General features: G+C 39.7%; 1 protein-coding gene across 1 annotated transcript in view; it reads right to left on the reverse strand.

The window, feature by feature from the left end:
* Positions 1 to 1,283: 1,283 nt before the first annotated feature.
* Positions 1,284 to 17,061, reverse strand: part of grin2aa (glutamate receptor, ionotropic, N-methyl D-aspartate 2A, a) — a 295,359-nt gene continuing 279,581 nt past the window's right edge. Inside the window, exon 13 of the mRNA XM_059978631.1 lies at positions 1,284 to 3,077. Coding sequence (XP_059834614.1) covers positions 1,284 to 3,077 — 1,794 coding nt within the window. The remainder of the gene's footprint in view (positions 3,078 to 17,061) is intronic.

The following is a 17,061-nucleotide window of genomic DNA, read 5'->3' on the forward strand; positions in this document are numbered from 1 at the left end:
AAAAATCTAGAGTTAACTGAAGATACTTACATATACTATTTTTAATAATTATATGCTCTTTTCTATAATGGTGACATTCTAATGTTTGTTGCCCTTAGGGGCATATTTTATACCCCCATTGCCATATTAAAAATAATCAGTTCAAGTTTACATGATAAATATACAATACAATGGGAATATACTGCAAAGAGATGGACTATCAGATTTGCTCACAATTGATGTCTATCAAATCTGGGGAAGAGTTAAAGAATTCAGTTGAGTGAATCCCCAAGCTAACAGCATATAAATTACATTTTGCAGCTACCCGAATTTATTTATTAAAATCTATAATGCAAAATCCCTGAATGTTCATGCCATGCATTTTATTAGCAAATTTCTGTTGCTCCTCAGCAGTTAATCTTTTCACTGCTGGTCCATAACTTCTTCAAGTGAACAGACTTGAGTAAGCAACAAAGGCTGGAACAAATTACTAGGTGGAACAATAGAAAACAAGTCTCAAAATATTACGATTGTAGCACTGTTACACAATGTGATGACTGCTATAGTGTTGTAGGAATATTATGCTTAACATTGGAATCCTCATAGTACTCTATTCAATTGATGCTCATAAAGGGCTTTCCCCGAGGATACAGTCACATAGTTGAGAAGGTTGGCCGTACAAGATGCTGCACTCTGGACTTTGATTATTTTCTAAGGAAAAAAAATTATGACTCTACCAGAGGACCCATTTGTTCTCAGAATCTCTAAAGTATGCCATTAGCTGCTTTAGCTCAGGGTTTCACTTTGGGAAACAGTTGAATTGAAACATTTCAGCAGTTACAGAACTGGATTACATATAATAGCATAGTTGCCAACTCCCTACATTTACACAGTAATATTGAGCTTGTCGTCTATTTCTTGCTTACTTTACATAACCAGTGTTGTCCTAAGATTCAATGGCCTGCCTAGTGTGGTCTGTAACAGATTAATGCACCGTAAAAGGGAGACAATAATTCCACTAGGTCATTTTATGGAGTCTTCATTTGCAGCAAAGCTAACCAGTTGGTATGATCATCAACATGTATCTCTTTTCTGTTGCTCCTTTGCCATCAGATAGTAGGAAAGGCCAGTCAGCCCTATCTATCAGAAAATAGGAGAAAGAAGACAATGTTAGCAACGACTATCTGGCAAAGCTGCCCCTTAATGTCTCCTAAGTTCCTACTTCAAAATGTTGGCAACTATGTACATCATTAGCTACAGCAAATGAATAGCTTAAACGAAGAATTAGACAAACAAACGAGGAGTCAAACATCTGATTCAATACTAGGCATTTTTTTGTAGACACGTCTATTGCTGGAAGAATTCAAAACCCTGGGAGTACAGTAAATACTATTTCTGCTTGATACATAAGGCATAATATGTTCTGAAATGTACATATCATTAGGAACTCGTCCATCTCGGGAGCAGTAAGATGCTGTCGACTTAATAGATGATCTAAAGTGATTATCGTAGCATGCCTTTGATGCAGCGGACTGTTTATATATGTCGGAAGAACTTCGCCCATGGACCAGATGCTGATCTTCACGGAAGGAGTGCCAGAATGGATTCTCGGAGACATGGTCAGGATACAACGACTTACTCCGCTTGCTCTCTTCCAGGTGGTGGTCAAAAACGGAAACCTTGGTGCTAAAGAGTTTCTCGGGTTTAATACTGAATACGTGCGCATAGGGGTCATCCTGAAATCTGTCCTTTTCCTTCAGGCTCACACTCCGGGCAGGTCTTCCGAGATCCACTTCCTTCGGCTTTTCAAGGATATTGTCGAAGGAGTGCTGCCTGCTGATTCGGAGTCTGTTAACTCTCTGCATGTTTGAGACGTCGGAAGGAGCCCAGTGATGGGCAAAGGATTCGTCAGGGCACATGGGGCTTACTGGCTCTTGTAACATGTGATCTTCACTAATGTCATACAAGTTTGCCGTGTGTACACAGGCATCGCATCTGTTATAGGGAGACCTGACCGAATAGTGTGTGGTGTAATTAGGCAGTTTGGAAAGGCAGCTTCGGCAGTGTGCAGTGGGCTGCTTGTACCTATCACTGTACTCTAACGGGGAAATATTTTTCTCCTTCAAGCTGTAATGCTTATTGTACAGGCTGTATTTGTTCTCAGCATTTTCCTCATCATGCTGAGGAGTCCTATTTAGGTGCAGAACTGCTTCCTGTTTCCTGTAGTTCTCATTCTGATCGTGATACACTGGGGGGTAGTCCAAGTCTTCAGGAATTGGCACGTTTTCCCGGTAATGATGGTGATCAGAGTGATAATTGGACTCTCTGTCAGAATCAATGGTGTACACTTTCTCCCGATGGTGCTGATACCCTTCTTTGGCCTTAAGATAAGAGAGCTCAATCTCGCTGCAATCTCGGGGGTACTTGGCCATCATGGATTTCTTTTTGAAGGGTTCCTTATACTTATGATGCTTTTGGTTGTTATCAGGGTCCTTGTGGGAAGTAGTACGGCTAGAACAGTCCGACATATCGGAATGGCCAACTTCTTCTGGTAGGTACCTTTGATTTTTAACAGGTTGCTTGGGCTCCACGTTGACATTTTCCACCGCCGATCCCTGGTTCTGCCGCAAGGTTTCCACGGACTTTTTCCACAACTGCCTAGGCCTGGAGTTAAGTTTTGGAGTTTCTGAGCTTACTGTAACCTCCACGGTGTTGGGATTTGCTTCGTTTAGAGTCAATGGGTGTTGCCCTTGGAGGATATAATTGTTTCGGTTGTCTTTCTGTCGGCTTACATTGAGCGCTAACATTTCACTGGTGTTGTCGTTGAAGCCCGTCTCCTTGGGTTGATAGGGCCTGTTGTCAGAGTACAAGAAATTCCCCTTTTGGTCAACCACGTCAAGGAGCAATGACCCTCTCTGAATGAAATTGGAAGTTCTTTTAGGAGAGTTTGCTCTTGATGCATTAAGGTTTGATATATTGGCCATTGGCTTTGCTGTGTTAAACAGCCTCAGAATGTTTGTTTGAGGGCTGTTTAAATCCAAGTTTGGAGACTTCTTCTTTTCCTCATTGGGCACACCATGTATACAGCTCCAGATTCCCTGTAAAACAAAGTGGAGCGAAGAATTAGCATAGCCAGTGTGAATGCATCAAGGTAAATGTTCTCAGATTTTCTCAGACCAACAAGACTACAGCCAAAGAAGTTAATAACCATTTTTAAAGTGTTGATAACTATACTTACACCATTGTACAATATTTTGTATATACAATGTATACACAATTATGCCTCAATCAATTACATACACTGAAACCAGAATTAAAATGTAGTTGAATAATATCATTTGGATGTGAACTATTTATCATTTAAAATGGTGATTGAATGGGGTAACTTTGCAACCTCACTTGGAAAAAAGGAATAACTCTGAAAGCGGACTGGTTTTCCACTAGAGGGAGCAGGGGAATTACAGAGAATTCATGATGTAGAAAACAGAAAAGTTGCATCTGGTGCTGCTATATAATTATGGCTGATTTATTATCCCTCTCAACCCCATTTTCCTGCCTTCTCCCCATAACCTTTGATGTCCTTACTAATCAAGGACTTATCAACCTCTGCTTTAAATATACCCCGTGATTTGACCTCTCCAACCCATCTGTGGCAATGAATTCCACAGATTCACTACTTTCTGCCTGAAGAAATTCCTCCTCACCTCTGTTCCAAATGGACATCCCTCTATTCTCAGGCTGTGCCCTCTGATGCTAGATTCCTCCACTGCAGGAAATATCCTCCCCACATCCACTCTTTCTAGGCCTTTCAGTATTCGCTAGCTTTCAATCAGTCCCCCCTCTGTCTATCACTCTTGAAACAGATTTGCATAGCTTGCATGCCTGGAAATGACTGATACTGGCCCATATGCTTTGTGATTCAACCCATTGCCTTTTCTTTTAGTTGTTCTACTGTAAGTGGTGAGAAAGCATCTGCTTACATTCTCTGAAGATTTATTGCAGGCCATCCCCATGCTACAGAGGGGATGTGTTTCTAGAAAAATGCCTTTAATGGAAACCCACTTTTTCCATTGAATCCTGTGTTATAAGCAGTTACATATCCCTAAGGGATGCTTTTCACTCACATTAGGAAATTTTATCACCAATGACAAAAAATGACAACCACTGTTATTTTACAACTGAGGCCAACATTCAGGAGATATACAAAGCTTGCCAATTTTCACTTTTTGTCACTCAATACTCTGGGCAATAGATTCGGGCATAAGTTACATCTGAACCCCTGCCCTGCCACGCGCTCTCCAATCAGAGACATAAACAGAGTGCAGTACTGCCACGCTCTTCACCGGCGAGGCAATTTCTCCGACATGCATGGCTCCAGTTTAGGGGAGGCAGGGATTTGAGGATCAGCATTCAAGGGAGAAAGGTGGTCTAAGACCATAAGACCATCAGACCATAAGCCTTAGAAACAGAGTTAGGCCATTTGGACAATTGTGTCAGCTCTTCCATTTCATCATGGATGATCCATTTTCCCTCTCAGCCCCAATCTCCTGCCTTTCCCCCATGTCCCTCCATGCCCTGACCAATCAAGAATCTATCAATCTCTGTCTTAAATATAATAAAGACTTGGTCTCCACAGCTGCCTGTGGCCATGAATCCCACAGATTCACGACTCTCTAGCTATAGAAATTCCTCCTCAACTCCATTCTAGAAGGACGCCCATCTATTCAAAGGCTGTCTCCCACCATAGGAAACATCCTCTCCACATCCACTGTATCAAGTCCTTTCATCATTTGATATGTTTCAATGAGGTCAGCCCTCATTCTCCTGAATTCCAGTGAATACAGGCCCAGAATCATCAAGCGTTCTTCATATGACAAGCCGTTTTTGAGAACCTCCTTTGAAACCTCCCTTGTTTCAGCACATCCTTTCTGGAATAAGTGACACAAAACTGCTCGCAATACTCTAAGTGAGACCTCACCAGTGCTTTATAAAGTCTCAAATTTATATCCTTCCTTTTGTATTACAGTCTTCTTCAAATGAATGCTAGCATCGAATTTGCCTTCCTCATCACAAAGTCAACCTGCAAATTAAACTTAAGGGAATCCTGCGCAAGGACTCCCTAAAACCTTTGTGCCTCAATTTTTTTTTGTATATTCACTCTATTTATAAAATAGTCAACCCTTTCATTTCTTCTACCAAAGTGCGTGACCATACTCTTCATGACACTATATTCCATATGGCATTAATTAATGAATTTTCCTAATCTAAGTCCTTCTGTATCCTCTCTACTTCCTCAAACCTATCTGCCTCTCTACATATCTTCATATTGTCTGCAAACTTTGCAACAAAGCCATCAATTCCATCATCTAAGTCATTGACATCTAATGTATAAGACTGGTCCCAACAGACCCCCCCTCCCCGGTAGAACACCACTTGTCACCGCCAGCCAATCAGAATATCAAGTCAAGTCACTTTTATTGTCATTTTGACCATAACTGCTGGTATAGTACATAGTGAAAAATGAAACAATGTTTTTTCAGGACCATGATGTTACATGACACAGTACAAAAACTAGACTGAACTACTTAATAAAACAGCATAGAGAAAAAACACTACATTAGACTACAGACCTACCCAGGATGCTCCCTTTATTCCCAGTTTTCTTCCTGCCAATCAGCCACTAATTCGTCCATGCTAGAAACTTTCCTGTAATACCATGGGCTCATAGCTTATTAAGCAGCCTCATGTATGGCATCTTGTCAAAGGCTTTCTGAAAATCCAAGTACACAACATCAACTGAATCTCCTTTGTCTATCCTGCTTGTTATTTCTTCAAAGAATTCCAACTGATTTCACAAGCAAGAATTTCCCTAGAGGAAACTATGGTGATTACAGCCTATTTTATCATATGCCTCCAGTACCTTGAAACTTCATCCTTAAGAATCAATACCAGCATCTTCCCAACCACTGAGGTTAGACTAACTGCACTATAATTCTCTTTCCTCTGCCTCTCTCCCTTCTTGAAGAGTGGAATGACACTTGCAATCTTCCAGTCTTCCAGAACCATTCCAGAATCTTGTGATTCTCGAAAGATCATTATTGATGCCTCCACAATCTCTTCAACCACTTCTTTCAGAACCCTGGGGTATACACCATCTGGGCCTGGTGACTTATCTACCTTATCTATCTACTTTTAGTTTCCCATGAACCTTCTCTCTAGTAATGGTAACTTCACACACTTCATGACTCTTTACACTTGGAACTTCCACCACACTGTAATGTCTTCTACAGTGAAGATTGATACAAAATAATTATTCCATTCTTACGCCATTTTCTTGTCCCCATTACTACCTCTCCAACATTGCTTTCCAGTGGTCCAATAGCCATCTTTACCTTCTTAATGAGTTTTTTAGTTGCCTTCTATTGGTATTTAAAAGTTTCCCAATCCTCTAACTTACCACTAATTTCTGCTCTATTACATGCTCTCTCTTTGGCTTTTATATTGGTTTTGACTTCTCTTGTTAGCCATGGTTGTGACATCCTTCTTCTTTGAGATATATTTAACCTGTGTCTTCTGAATTGCTTCCAGAAATTTCAGCCATTGCTGCTCTGCCAGTGTTCTTTTCCAATCAATTCTGGCCAACTCCTCTCTCATGCCTCTGTAATTTACTTTACTCTACTGAAATACTGTTACATCTGACTTCAGCTTCTCCATCTCAAATTTCAGGGTTACGTTGATCATATTATGATCACTTTACCTTAAGGGTTCTTTTACCTTAAGCTTTCTATTCAATTCCAGTTCATTGCACAACACCCAGTCCAGAATAGCTGATCCCCTAGTGGGCTCAGCCAGGAGCTGCTCTAAAAAGCCATCTCATTGGCATTCTAGAAATTCGCCATCTTGGAATCCCGCACCAACTTGATTTTCCCAATCTATCTGCATATTGAAATCCCCTATGAATAACGTTACTTGTAACATTGCCCTGTTTTCATGCATTTTCCATATTCCATTGTAACTTGCAGATCACGTCCTTACTACTGTTTGGGAATCTCTATACAATTCCCATCAGGGTCTTTTTACCCTTGCAGTTCCTTAGCTCTATCCACAATGATTCAACACCTTCATACCTATGTCATTTCTTTCTAATTATTTAATTTCAGTTTTTACTAACAAAGCCATGTCACTTCCTCTGCCTTCCTGCTTATTTTTTCGATACAATGTGAATCCTTGGACATTAAGCTCCCAGCTGTAATCTTCTTTCAGCCATGATTCATTGATGCCGCCAACATCATGGAATGTAGAGCGAGCTCAGGGGAGGAATGGGTTAAACTGCAGTGACTTTCTGGAAGTGGAGTAAATGTTGGAGGATTACATTATCGTGCTACCTATAACCTCTGTGGTTCCCTGCAGTGCATCAGAGAAAATCCCGATTAGTAAATTCCATAAGGGTGTTGTTCAATTATCCGAACACCCATCACATATCTGAGGCACCAAGGGCTGCAAGCTCTGCCAGCTCCAGCATAAGCTCTAGCCTCCCCAGGGTCAAGAACTTCTTTGAAAGGTGATGCCTTAAAATGGCGGTATCCATCATTAAGGACCCCTACCACCCACGTTATACTCTTTTCTTATTACTACGATCAGAGAGGAGGTACAGGAGCCTGAAGGCATGCACTCAACATTTTCACTGCATTCCCTCTGCCATCAGCTTTCAAAGCAGACAACGATCTGATCCATGAACATTACACTACTTATTTATCTTTTATACATACTTTTAATACATAGTTCTTATTGTAATGTACAGTATCTTGCATTGCACTGTACTGCTGCCACAAAACAAATTTCATGACATATTTCATGATGATTCAATAATATTAAACCTGATTCTGATTCACCTACTGCATATTCCCAAACACATCTCCCTCATAAAGGAAAATGCCACTGCAAGACCCTTCATGAATAACATTTGGCCGTCAAAGATGCAAAAACATATGATGACTTCAGCAACAGTTAAGTTTATCAAGTGTAGAGAATCAAAGAACATGAAATGAGGAAGATTTTGTACCTTTCCATGCTGTTAGCATATGATTATAATCCGATTGATGCCCTGAAACAGCGGCATCCTCATTAACGTCCCCCATCACCCAGGTTATGCCTTGTTCTCATTGTTACCATCAGGAAGATGATACAGAGGGCTAAAGTCATACACTCAATGTCTCAGGAACCCTTTACCATCCGATTTCTGAATGGACAATTAATCCAAGACTACTACCTCAGAGTTTTTTATATTTTTCATATTATATAGTATAGTTTATAGTTATTGTTCTATAGATTTGCTAAGTATGCCCACAAAAAAATAATCTTAGGTTTGTCTGTGTGACATGCATAGACCCTGATAATAAATTTTACTTTGAACTTTGAATAGCGTACTATATATAATATATACTTACTGTATTTCACATTTTTTTCTCAATTATTATGTACTGCTGCCACGAAGTCTCAGGACATGCTGGTGATAATAAACTTGATTCTGATTCAGATGCAGCAGGTCAGTTTGATTTAAGACTGTCTCGGCAAGCCATCAAACAGGTATTGTGAGAAGTAACGACATCATGACAGTACGGGAGAGGTGATGTCATGGTATGGGTATTAGGACAGATGATATCATTGTACAGATATAGGGAGAAAGCACTAGCTAAAGAAAAAAAAATTGTGCATTCTGAGGGATTTGAAGGCCTAGTCAGCCACTTAACTCCTGGTGCTAAATCCTATTGATTTATATCAATACTGATTCTTGCCAGCTTTTAAAATCTGACAGCACATCAATAAATGGTATAGGATGGCAAAAGAGCCAACTTCATTTGATTCTGAAATGGTAGTGCCCAGGTATTACTGACAGGCAGTCAGATCACCACAATGTACAGATGACAGCACAAGCACAGAGGAACTGTGCAGCCATCCACAACTCTCTATGATGCTAGATCTGAGGTCATTCCCGAGTAGGGGTTATCTCAATCCATTATTTCTCAGCTACAACTCAGAATAGGCCTTTCCAGCCCTTCGAGTCACGCCGCCCAGCAACCGCCAATTCAACCCCAGCCTAATTATTGGATAATGTACAATTCATTTAAATTTCAGTCATTTGTTTGTTTTTTGCTGCCGTTTGGAGTTGTTGCAATAAATGTAGAGCTAATATGCTTCAAGCAGCTGATGAACAATGATATTCATATTGCATATTAACAGATGTGTAATCACTATAATTTTGCAAGTGATAATCAACTTGGCATGAATTATAGAAATTACATCTGTAGTAAAATCCCTAGGGAGCTAGCACACTTGGTAGGTTTCTAGATCTAGATTTAGATTTTGAGATACAGCATGGTAACAGGCCTCTTCGGCCCAACAAGCCCGATCGCCCAGTTACACCCATGTGACCAATGTGACGGACCCATCCGTTGTTGTAATGTGGGAGGAAACCAGAGCACCTGGAGGAAGCTCACATGGAGAATATACGAACTGTTTACAGGCAGTGCAGGAATTGAACCCGTGACGCTGGCACTGTAACCCATCGCTTCTATGCCACCCCTTTCATTCCATTTTGGTTTTCCATTACCGTATATATTCTTGCCTTTAATAACTAGTAGAACATATCCAATCACTATTGTCTAAATTTAACAAGTACCCGCACGGCATGATAAGTCAGCACAAAGAATGCCAACTAGCTAACTTTATAATTCCAACATTAATCAGATCCATACAGATGTAGGAAGCAGTGTAATACTAAATGAAGATCTCACTATATGGTGGAGCATCGATTAGCCATACCTGTATGAGCCCGTTTGATAATTATTCTTGATAATGTGATGGTGAAATAGCACTTGTTGACATTGATTTAACAGCAGGAATTTAAGTTATGAAGAGCGAAGAGCAATTATCACAGGTTAACTTCTTGAGAAAAATGGGTGAATTTGGGTTTAAAACTAATATAAAATATGCAAGATTATGAAAGAACAAAACTGACTATCTTGTTGACCAAGGCAAAAATGAATGCTGCAAAATTAAGACCATGGGAATAAGGTGGAGAGTTCAAGTAAACCTCTGCACCGAAGTCCCAGATCTCACTGTTATTATAGAATTTATAAAAGATGATAAAGTAAGCTGATAAAATATATTAATGATGTTCTTCTATCCCTAGAAATTCATGAGTTCAAGTGGAATGGTTTATTCCATCACCGTAAAGAATCTTGGGATATATCAAAGGTAGAGTAATTGCAAATTATTGTCTAGATAGAATATTGTGTGCATACATGAAGAGCAGTGTTAATGACGCTGTAGCAGCATTCTGCCATAAAGAGTTTAGCCCATAGCGATATTTTTGTATGCAACCTTATGCTTGAGATATCCTGAGATTATGGAAGTGCAATATACAGTCAGAGGCCACTTTATACACCTGCTCATTAATGCAAATATCTAAACAGCCAATCATGTTGCAGCAACTCAATGCAGAAATGGTTCAGTGTTTGTTCAAACCAAACAACAGAATGTGGAAGAAATGTGATCTAAGTGATAGGACTGTGAAATAATTGTTGGTGCCAGATGGAGTGGTTTGAGTATCTCAGAAACTGCAGATTTCCTGGGATTTTCACTCACATCAGTCTCTAGAGTTTAGAGAAGTGCGCGATAAATGAGAAAGAAAAATCGAGTGAACGGCAGTTCTGTGGGCGAAAATAGCTTAATGAGAGAGGTCAGAGGAGAATGGCCAGACTGATTCAAGCTGCAGTAACAGTAACTCAAATAACCACCCATTACAACAGTGGTGTGCAGAAGAGCATCTTTGAACACGCTACACATCAAAGCTTGAAGTAGGTGGGTTATAGACAATAGACAATAGGTGCAGAAGTAGACCATTCGGCCCCTCGAGTCTGCACCGCCATTCTGAGATCATGGCTGATCATTCACTATCAATACCCAGTCCCTGCCTTGTCCCCATATCCCTTGATTCCCCTATCCATCAGATATCTATCTAGCTCCTTCTTGAAAGCATCCAGAGAATTGGCCTCCACCATCTTCCGAGGCAGTGCATTCCACATCTCCACAACTCTCTGGGAGAAGAAGCTCTTCCTCAACTCTGTTTTAAATAACTGACCTCTTATTCTCAATCCATGCCCTCTGGTACTGGAATCCATGCCCTCTGGTACTAGCAGCAGAAGATGACAAACATAGCCTGAGTGGCTACTTCATTGGGTGCTGAAGGTATCTAATAACATGGCCGCTGAGTGTAAATCTAAGTATTTCTTATTTTTATGAACAGAGTAGCTTAAATAAGTTTTGGAAGATTGGTAAAATTTTGATGTGTGTATATATATATATATCTCACAATCTCATCCAGCTTCCTTTTGATGAATGTTAATGAAATGCAACTTCCCTGGAGAGGATTCAGCATAAAACCACACATAAATATCTGATATAATGGCTAGTTCACTTTTTGTAATAACTTCGCTGTCTCGTATGTCAGGGTAAATGCACACTGGACAAATAATTGGTTGATTAAACTTAAGTGCAATGAGATCAATGGAGACTTGCGATACTGTACCAGTAATGCAGCATCGTTCACCATTATACTTTGCCAAAAGCAATAAAGGTAATTGTCTCCCCACTTAAAAGAATTATTGACTCTGTCACTGGTATTGTGAAGGATTGAGTTCCATCTTTGCTTATGATGCTGGATTCAATTTTTCAACTAGCTAACTCCATGGTACATGCAAAAAAGTAAAAATAAAATCACAAAATGAAAATAAAGTATTATTCCAAATTACACATTTTTTGTTGTTTTTCTGCTTGCCCTGGCCATTATAACTCTGCTTAAGCATTTACATCACACTGAGACTCAACAAAGCTTATTGAAGCACCTCTATACAAATATCACATCTCCTACACATGGAATATTAAAGATTTAAAAGCTGCACAATGGTTAACCTTTAATTCTTGTATTCCTCTACAGCGATAGTCATATGTAGCATTGAGGATGTATAACTATTGCCTTTTTTAAAGGATTGTATCCTGTGAGAAACTGCTTTCTTGTGTAGTTGTAACAATATACATTGTGTAATATTCCAGTCACAGCATGCCACTGTGACAAAAGCTGCACATTTTTCTCATTTGACAGCCTATCTTCACTGCTTGGATGAATTTCCATCCATTTTCTCATACCTTAAAGAGATATTGAAACACATTCCTTTGGAACACTCATGTTTCTTTCTGAGAATTACATCTTACATATACTACTGTTTTAATTTCTTGGTACAACTACTCTTGTCGAATATGCACTGCAATTGTAGGGTCTTGTCCTGCAATGAAAAAATACAAAGTGCTAGGCCATTTTATCCCAAAGGGCTGACAGTGAATGCTGCAAAAACTATCCTGCAGATAAGAATATTGAGATACAGAACAGTGCAGTGCATCAGTCTCCAGCATCAGACTTGCAACCTTTTTATTAACATGAGTGTGGTCCTTTTATTCAAACCCCCATGTCACAAATGTTCACCAAGGTGTTTACATTTTTAAACAGCCAGTGTGCTGCAGCACTCCTGGCATGATGCCAGAAACTGATAGGCACCTCATTGATTAGGAGGGCGGAAAATCTATAAATATGATCAAATCCAAATCACTAAAAGGCAGGGTATGGAAGAGGTATCAGCTTGGAATAAGAAGGTAGATATTTTTATAGACTCAAGAGATTCCGCAGAGTAACACACATAAAATGCTGAGTGAACTCAGCAGGTCAGGCAGCTTCTAAGAAAAGAAATAGAGTTGACATTTCTCATCTGGGCCTTTCATCAAGACTCAAGGATGCTATCAAAATATTTTTGTAGCATGTGTCATTAATTATGAAGGGTTTTGATCTTCAAAATCTGTAAGCAAATGTTGCATGAAGATTGCCAGATCTTTGTCCAGTTTTCCCAAACCCCTAGAATGGTCATGTTGTGATTAGTACAAGCCGTGTTCATCAGCAGGATATTTACGAGCAAACTAATATTCAGCACCATAGATTCAGTGAAACTAAATGTTAATCATCACTCACATGTATCATTAAAATTGGTTTTGTTTGTGGCAGCGGTATAGTGCAATACATAAAATTACCATAATACTGTGCCCTAGCTATATATAATACACATATGTGCCCATGACTTTTGCAGAGTACCATATGCCCCTCCCAAGCTCTGTGATTCCCTCCAGACCGATAATCCTTCTTCTGAACTCCTTTAACTCTAATCTCTGTCCCAGTTTTTTCCTTCCCTTAGCTGACAGTGCAGTGCTTTTTAATTCCCTGAACACTAAACTCTGCAACTCTTCTCTAAACCTCTGTATCTCCAAAAGTTTCTGCTCTTCCAAGAGACTTATTTCCTGTTCACAGTTTTATTAAGTGGCTAAATCATATGCTGTTTGTTAATGTTCCTTTCAAACATCAGAACAAATGAGAGGCAGAAGCAGGAGAAAGTTCTATGACCCCTCAAGTCATTCAGTAGATGAGAGCATTGGCTCAGTATCATGCCTTTGCTTGAAAAACCCTTGAATCCCTGATTGTTCAAAAATTTGTCTATCTCATCCCTAAAAACATTCAATTATGCAGCTCCTGAAAATTCCAGAAGTTTATGATTTCCTGAGAGAGAAAGTTTTTCTTTATCCCTTAAATGGATGACCCATTGTACAACACAACATGTCTGGTTCCGGACTCGCTCACTGGTGGAGACATCCACAACCTTTGGGTGCTAGGATGCACTGGAAAATTTAATAGAAGTAACCATTAATGTCATGACAGGGTGGAGACACAACTCAACCAACGAAGGTATAAGGTGCTCCTTCCCTCTGCTAGCCTGCAGGTCACCCTTGAGCGAGGTGTAGCACCTGCTTAGCTCCACGATCAGGGTCAGGTAAAGCCACGGGAACAGGCATGAGCAGCACAGTGCCTATCTCAAGTCCTGATTATGCAGCCACTGATGCCAGGCAGCCAATCTCTGAAGAGTATTGATATTGACTGGAGTCACCCATCTTGGAAAGACACTGCCCAGAAGAAGGCAATGGCAAACTACTTATGCAGAAAGATTTGCCAAGAACAGTCATGGTCAAAGACCATATTCACCCACCTCCAACAACATGGCACTTAATAATGATGTGCCATTAGTATTTGAAGTAATGCAATCATTTGATCAGAGAGAACAAATCTGTTGGATCAAAGTGGTTGAAAAGTAAGCCACTCATATCAAGAGCTGCAGAAAATGACTGTCTTACAAATGTTTTAATTAGTTTATCATTAGGAGGCAAAACCGTTGGTGTATTCAGGATTTTATGCATTTGCTTCCTAATTTTCAAAAATTTTGATTATTTTTAAACAATTAAAATAATTTGTGCAGATCAAGTGAATTAGCTGATTATGTCAGAGATCACTTTTCCCAGTGGTTCCTTTTTAATAGAGTAACCAGAGTATTAATGTTCAAAGCTAATTATTTGTAAGGAATATCACATTAAAATTTATCTTGTTTGCTTATTTAATTTCATTTGAGCTTGGAATCAAAGCTAGAGAACTTGTGCCTCAAATATCAGAAAGAAAATTAAACAGAGTCATGAATTAACAGCTCACTGATTCAAAAAATTGTCTTTAACATGCCGAAAATCTCCTGTGTACTCTCGTTAAAGCTTCCACATCCAGCCTCATTATAGGAAGAATGTGGAGGCTTTAGGGAGGGTGCAGAGGAGATTTACCAGGATGCTGCCTGGACTAGAGAGCACGTCTTATGAAGACAGATTGAGTGTGCTGGAGCTTTTCTCTTACGAGCAAAGGAAGAGATGACCTACAGAACTGTGAGGCTGGTCCGAGACTCCCCCACTATAGGAAACATCCTAATTTTCCTTAGTGCTTTATTTATCCTAAAACAATGTACCCTACCAGTACTGGTATTTTGTACCCAACATGGCACAAAATTGCAATGTGAAAGCTTTCAACCTATTAATGTGTTAGACTGTGGCAATGGGACCATATCTCTGAATCCAAAAGTTAATACAGTTCATGAGAGGGGAATAAAGGAGATGCGAAGTTGGGCTGCCTATTCTCGCATGTATATGAAAGTTATCTCCAGAGAAAACAGTCTGGAATCACAAACAAGAGAAAATCTGCAGATGCCAGAAATCCAAGAAGCATGCACAAATGCTGGAGGAACTCAGCAGGCCAGGCAGCATCTATGGAAAAGAGTACAGCTGGCATTTCAGGCCGAAACCCTTTGGCAAGACGGTGAGTTATTCCTATTTTGTGGGAATGCCCTTTGAGGAAATGAACATTCTATTATTAGACAACACACACAAAATGCTGGTGGAACACAGCAGACCAGGCAACATCTATGGAAAAGAGTACAGTTGACACTTCGAGCTGAGACTCTTTGGCAAGACGGTGGGTTATTCCTACTTTGTGGGAATGCCCTTTAGAAACTGAACATTCCATTATCAGTTCATCTCTGTGAACTTAGAGTGAGAGTAATTAAAACTCACCTTACATCTACCTAAGAACTAAGTACCTCTTTCTTAGAAGCAGCATTATACAATTTTAAGAACATTTTTTCTCTCTATTTATGCCACAGGCACCATGCCCAATAACTTCTGTAGAGTCAATTAAGTATCAATACCTTTCCAAACTGCAGCCAGAAGACTAGAAGACTTTAATTTCCTCCCAAGTCCTTTCTTTTTGTTATCCTGGACTTTCATAATCATATTCCAATGAGCTGGTTTACCAAAACAACTAAACACTGCTTCTCTGCTGATTCACAGTGACTTGCAGTCTTCAATCAGGGCAACAAGGTCAACTCAGTCCTCAAATAGAGGTAAAAAAATATTTGCCATCATGTGGAGTAGGGGACCACAGAAAGTGGTAATGTTGCAAGAAGTAGAGTCTAGATACCATGTTTGATCTCCTGCAGAGCCCCAGGAATGCTGATGTACTGTGCAGGACAGCAGTTCACCTTTGAGCGTCTCATGTATGTCACCCTTCCCACCTCAGGTAAATTCAAAGTTCAAAATAGATTTCTTATCAAAGTGCGTATAAAATGTCATCATTATCAACCCTGAGATTCATTTACTTACAGGCATTCACAGTAGAACAAAGAAATATAATAGAATCAATAAAAAACTGCACGCAAACAAAGATTGATGAACAACCAATGTGCAAAAGAAGAAAATATGTGTAAGTACAAACAAATAATAATAATAATAATAATAATAATAATAATAATAATAATAAAATGGTAAATAAATAATACTGAGAAGGTCAGTTGTAGAGTCCTAGAAAGTGAGTCCATGACGATGGATGCTGTTTTGTTGTGGCAAATTGTGGAACCAATTCAGCGTGAAGGTGAGTGAAGTTATCCATGCTGGTCAGGAGCCTGATAGTTGCAGGATAATAACTGTTCCTGAACCTGCTGGTGTGGGACCTAAGGCTCTGAACCTCCTTCCTATGGGAGCAGCAAGAAGAGAGCATGGCAAAGATGGTTGGGGTCCTTGATGATGGATGTTGTTTTGTCGTGGAAGGAAAACCAATTCTGTAGGAACCCCATCACTATCAGTGATAACACCACTGCCCTAGTCTTATAGATTTTCTTCAACTCACTTCAAAATCCAACAGAAGTACCAAACGTAAAATTAAATATATCCAAAGCTCGATTTTGATGGGTCCATTCCTGGACCTTTTCCCCCCATGTCTCTATCTTCAATATATGGTGTACCTTAGGGGTATCCATCCCCAATACAATGCCTGCATACCATGACAACGAAACATACATCTGAGATACACACCATGATACGTTTTGATAAAATTATGATAGGGCAACCCTACCTCCTAAAGCAGAGGTACCCAACCCTTTTCATGCCATGGAGTCTTACCACTAACCGAGGGGTCCGTGGAGCTCAAATTGGGAGCCCATGCACTAAATTAACAAGGTGAACATTTTTGAATAAACTAACATCCATATAAACATGATAAAGCTGCTATCTAGTCCAAAGAGACTGTTTGCCATTACTTCTTCATCACTGTACATTTAGTTC

This window comes from Hypanus sabinus, chromosome 9 (assembly GCF_030144855.1).
Source record: "Hypanus sabinus isolate sHypSab1 chromosome 9, sHypSab1.hap1, whole genome shotgun sequence".
In the NCBI taxonomy this organism is placed as follows: Eukaryota; Metazoa; Chordata; class Chondrichthyes; order Myliobatiformes; family Dasyatidae; genus Hypanus; species Hypanus sabinus.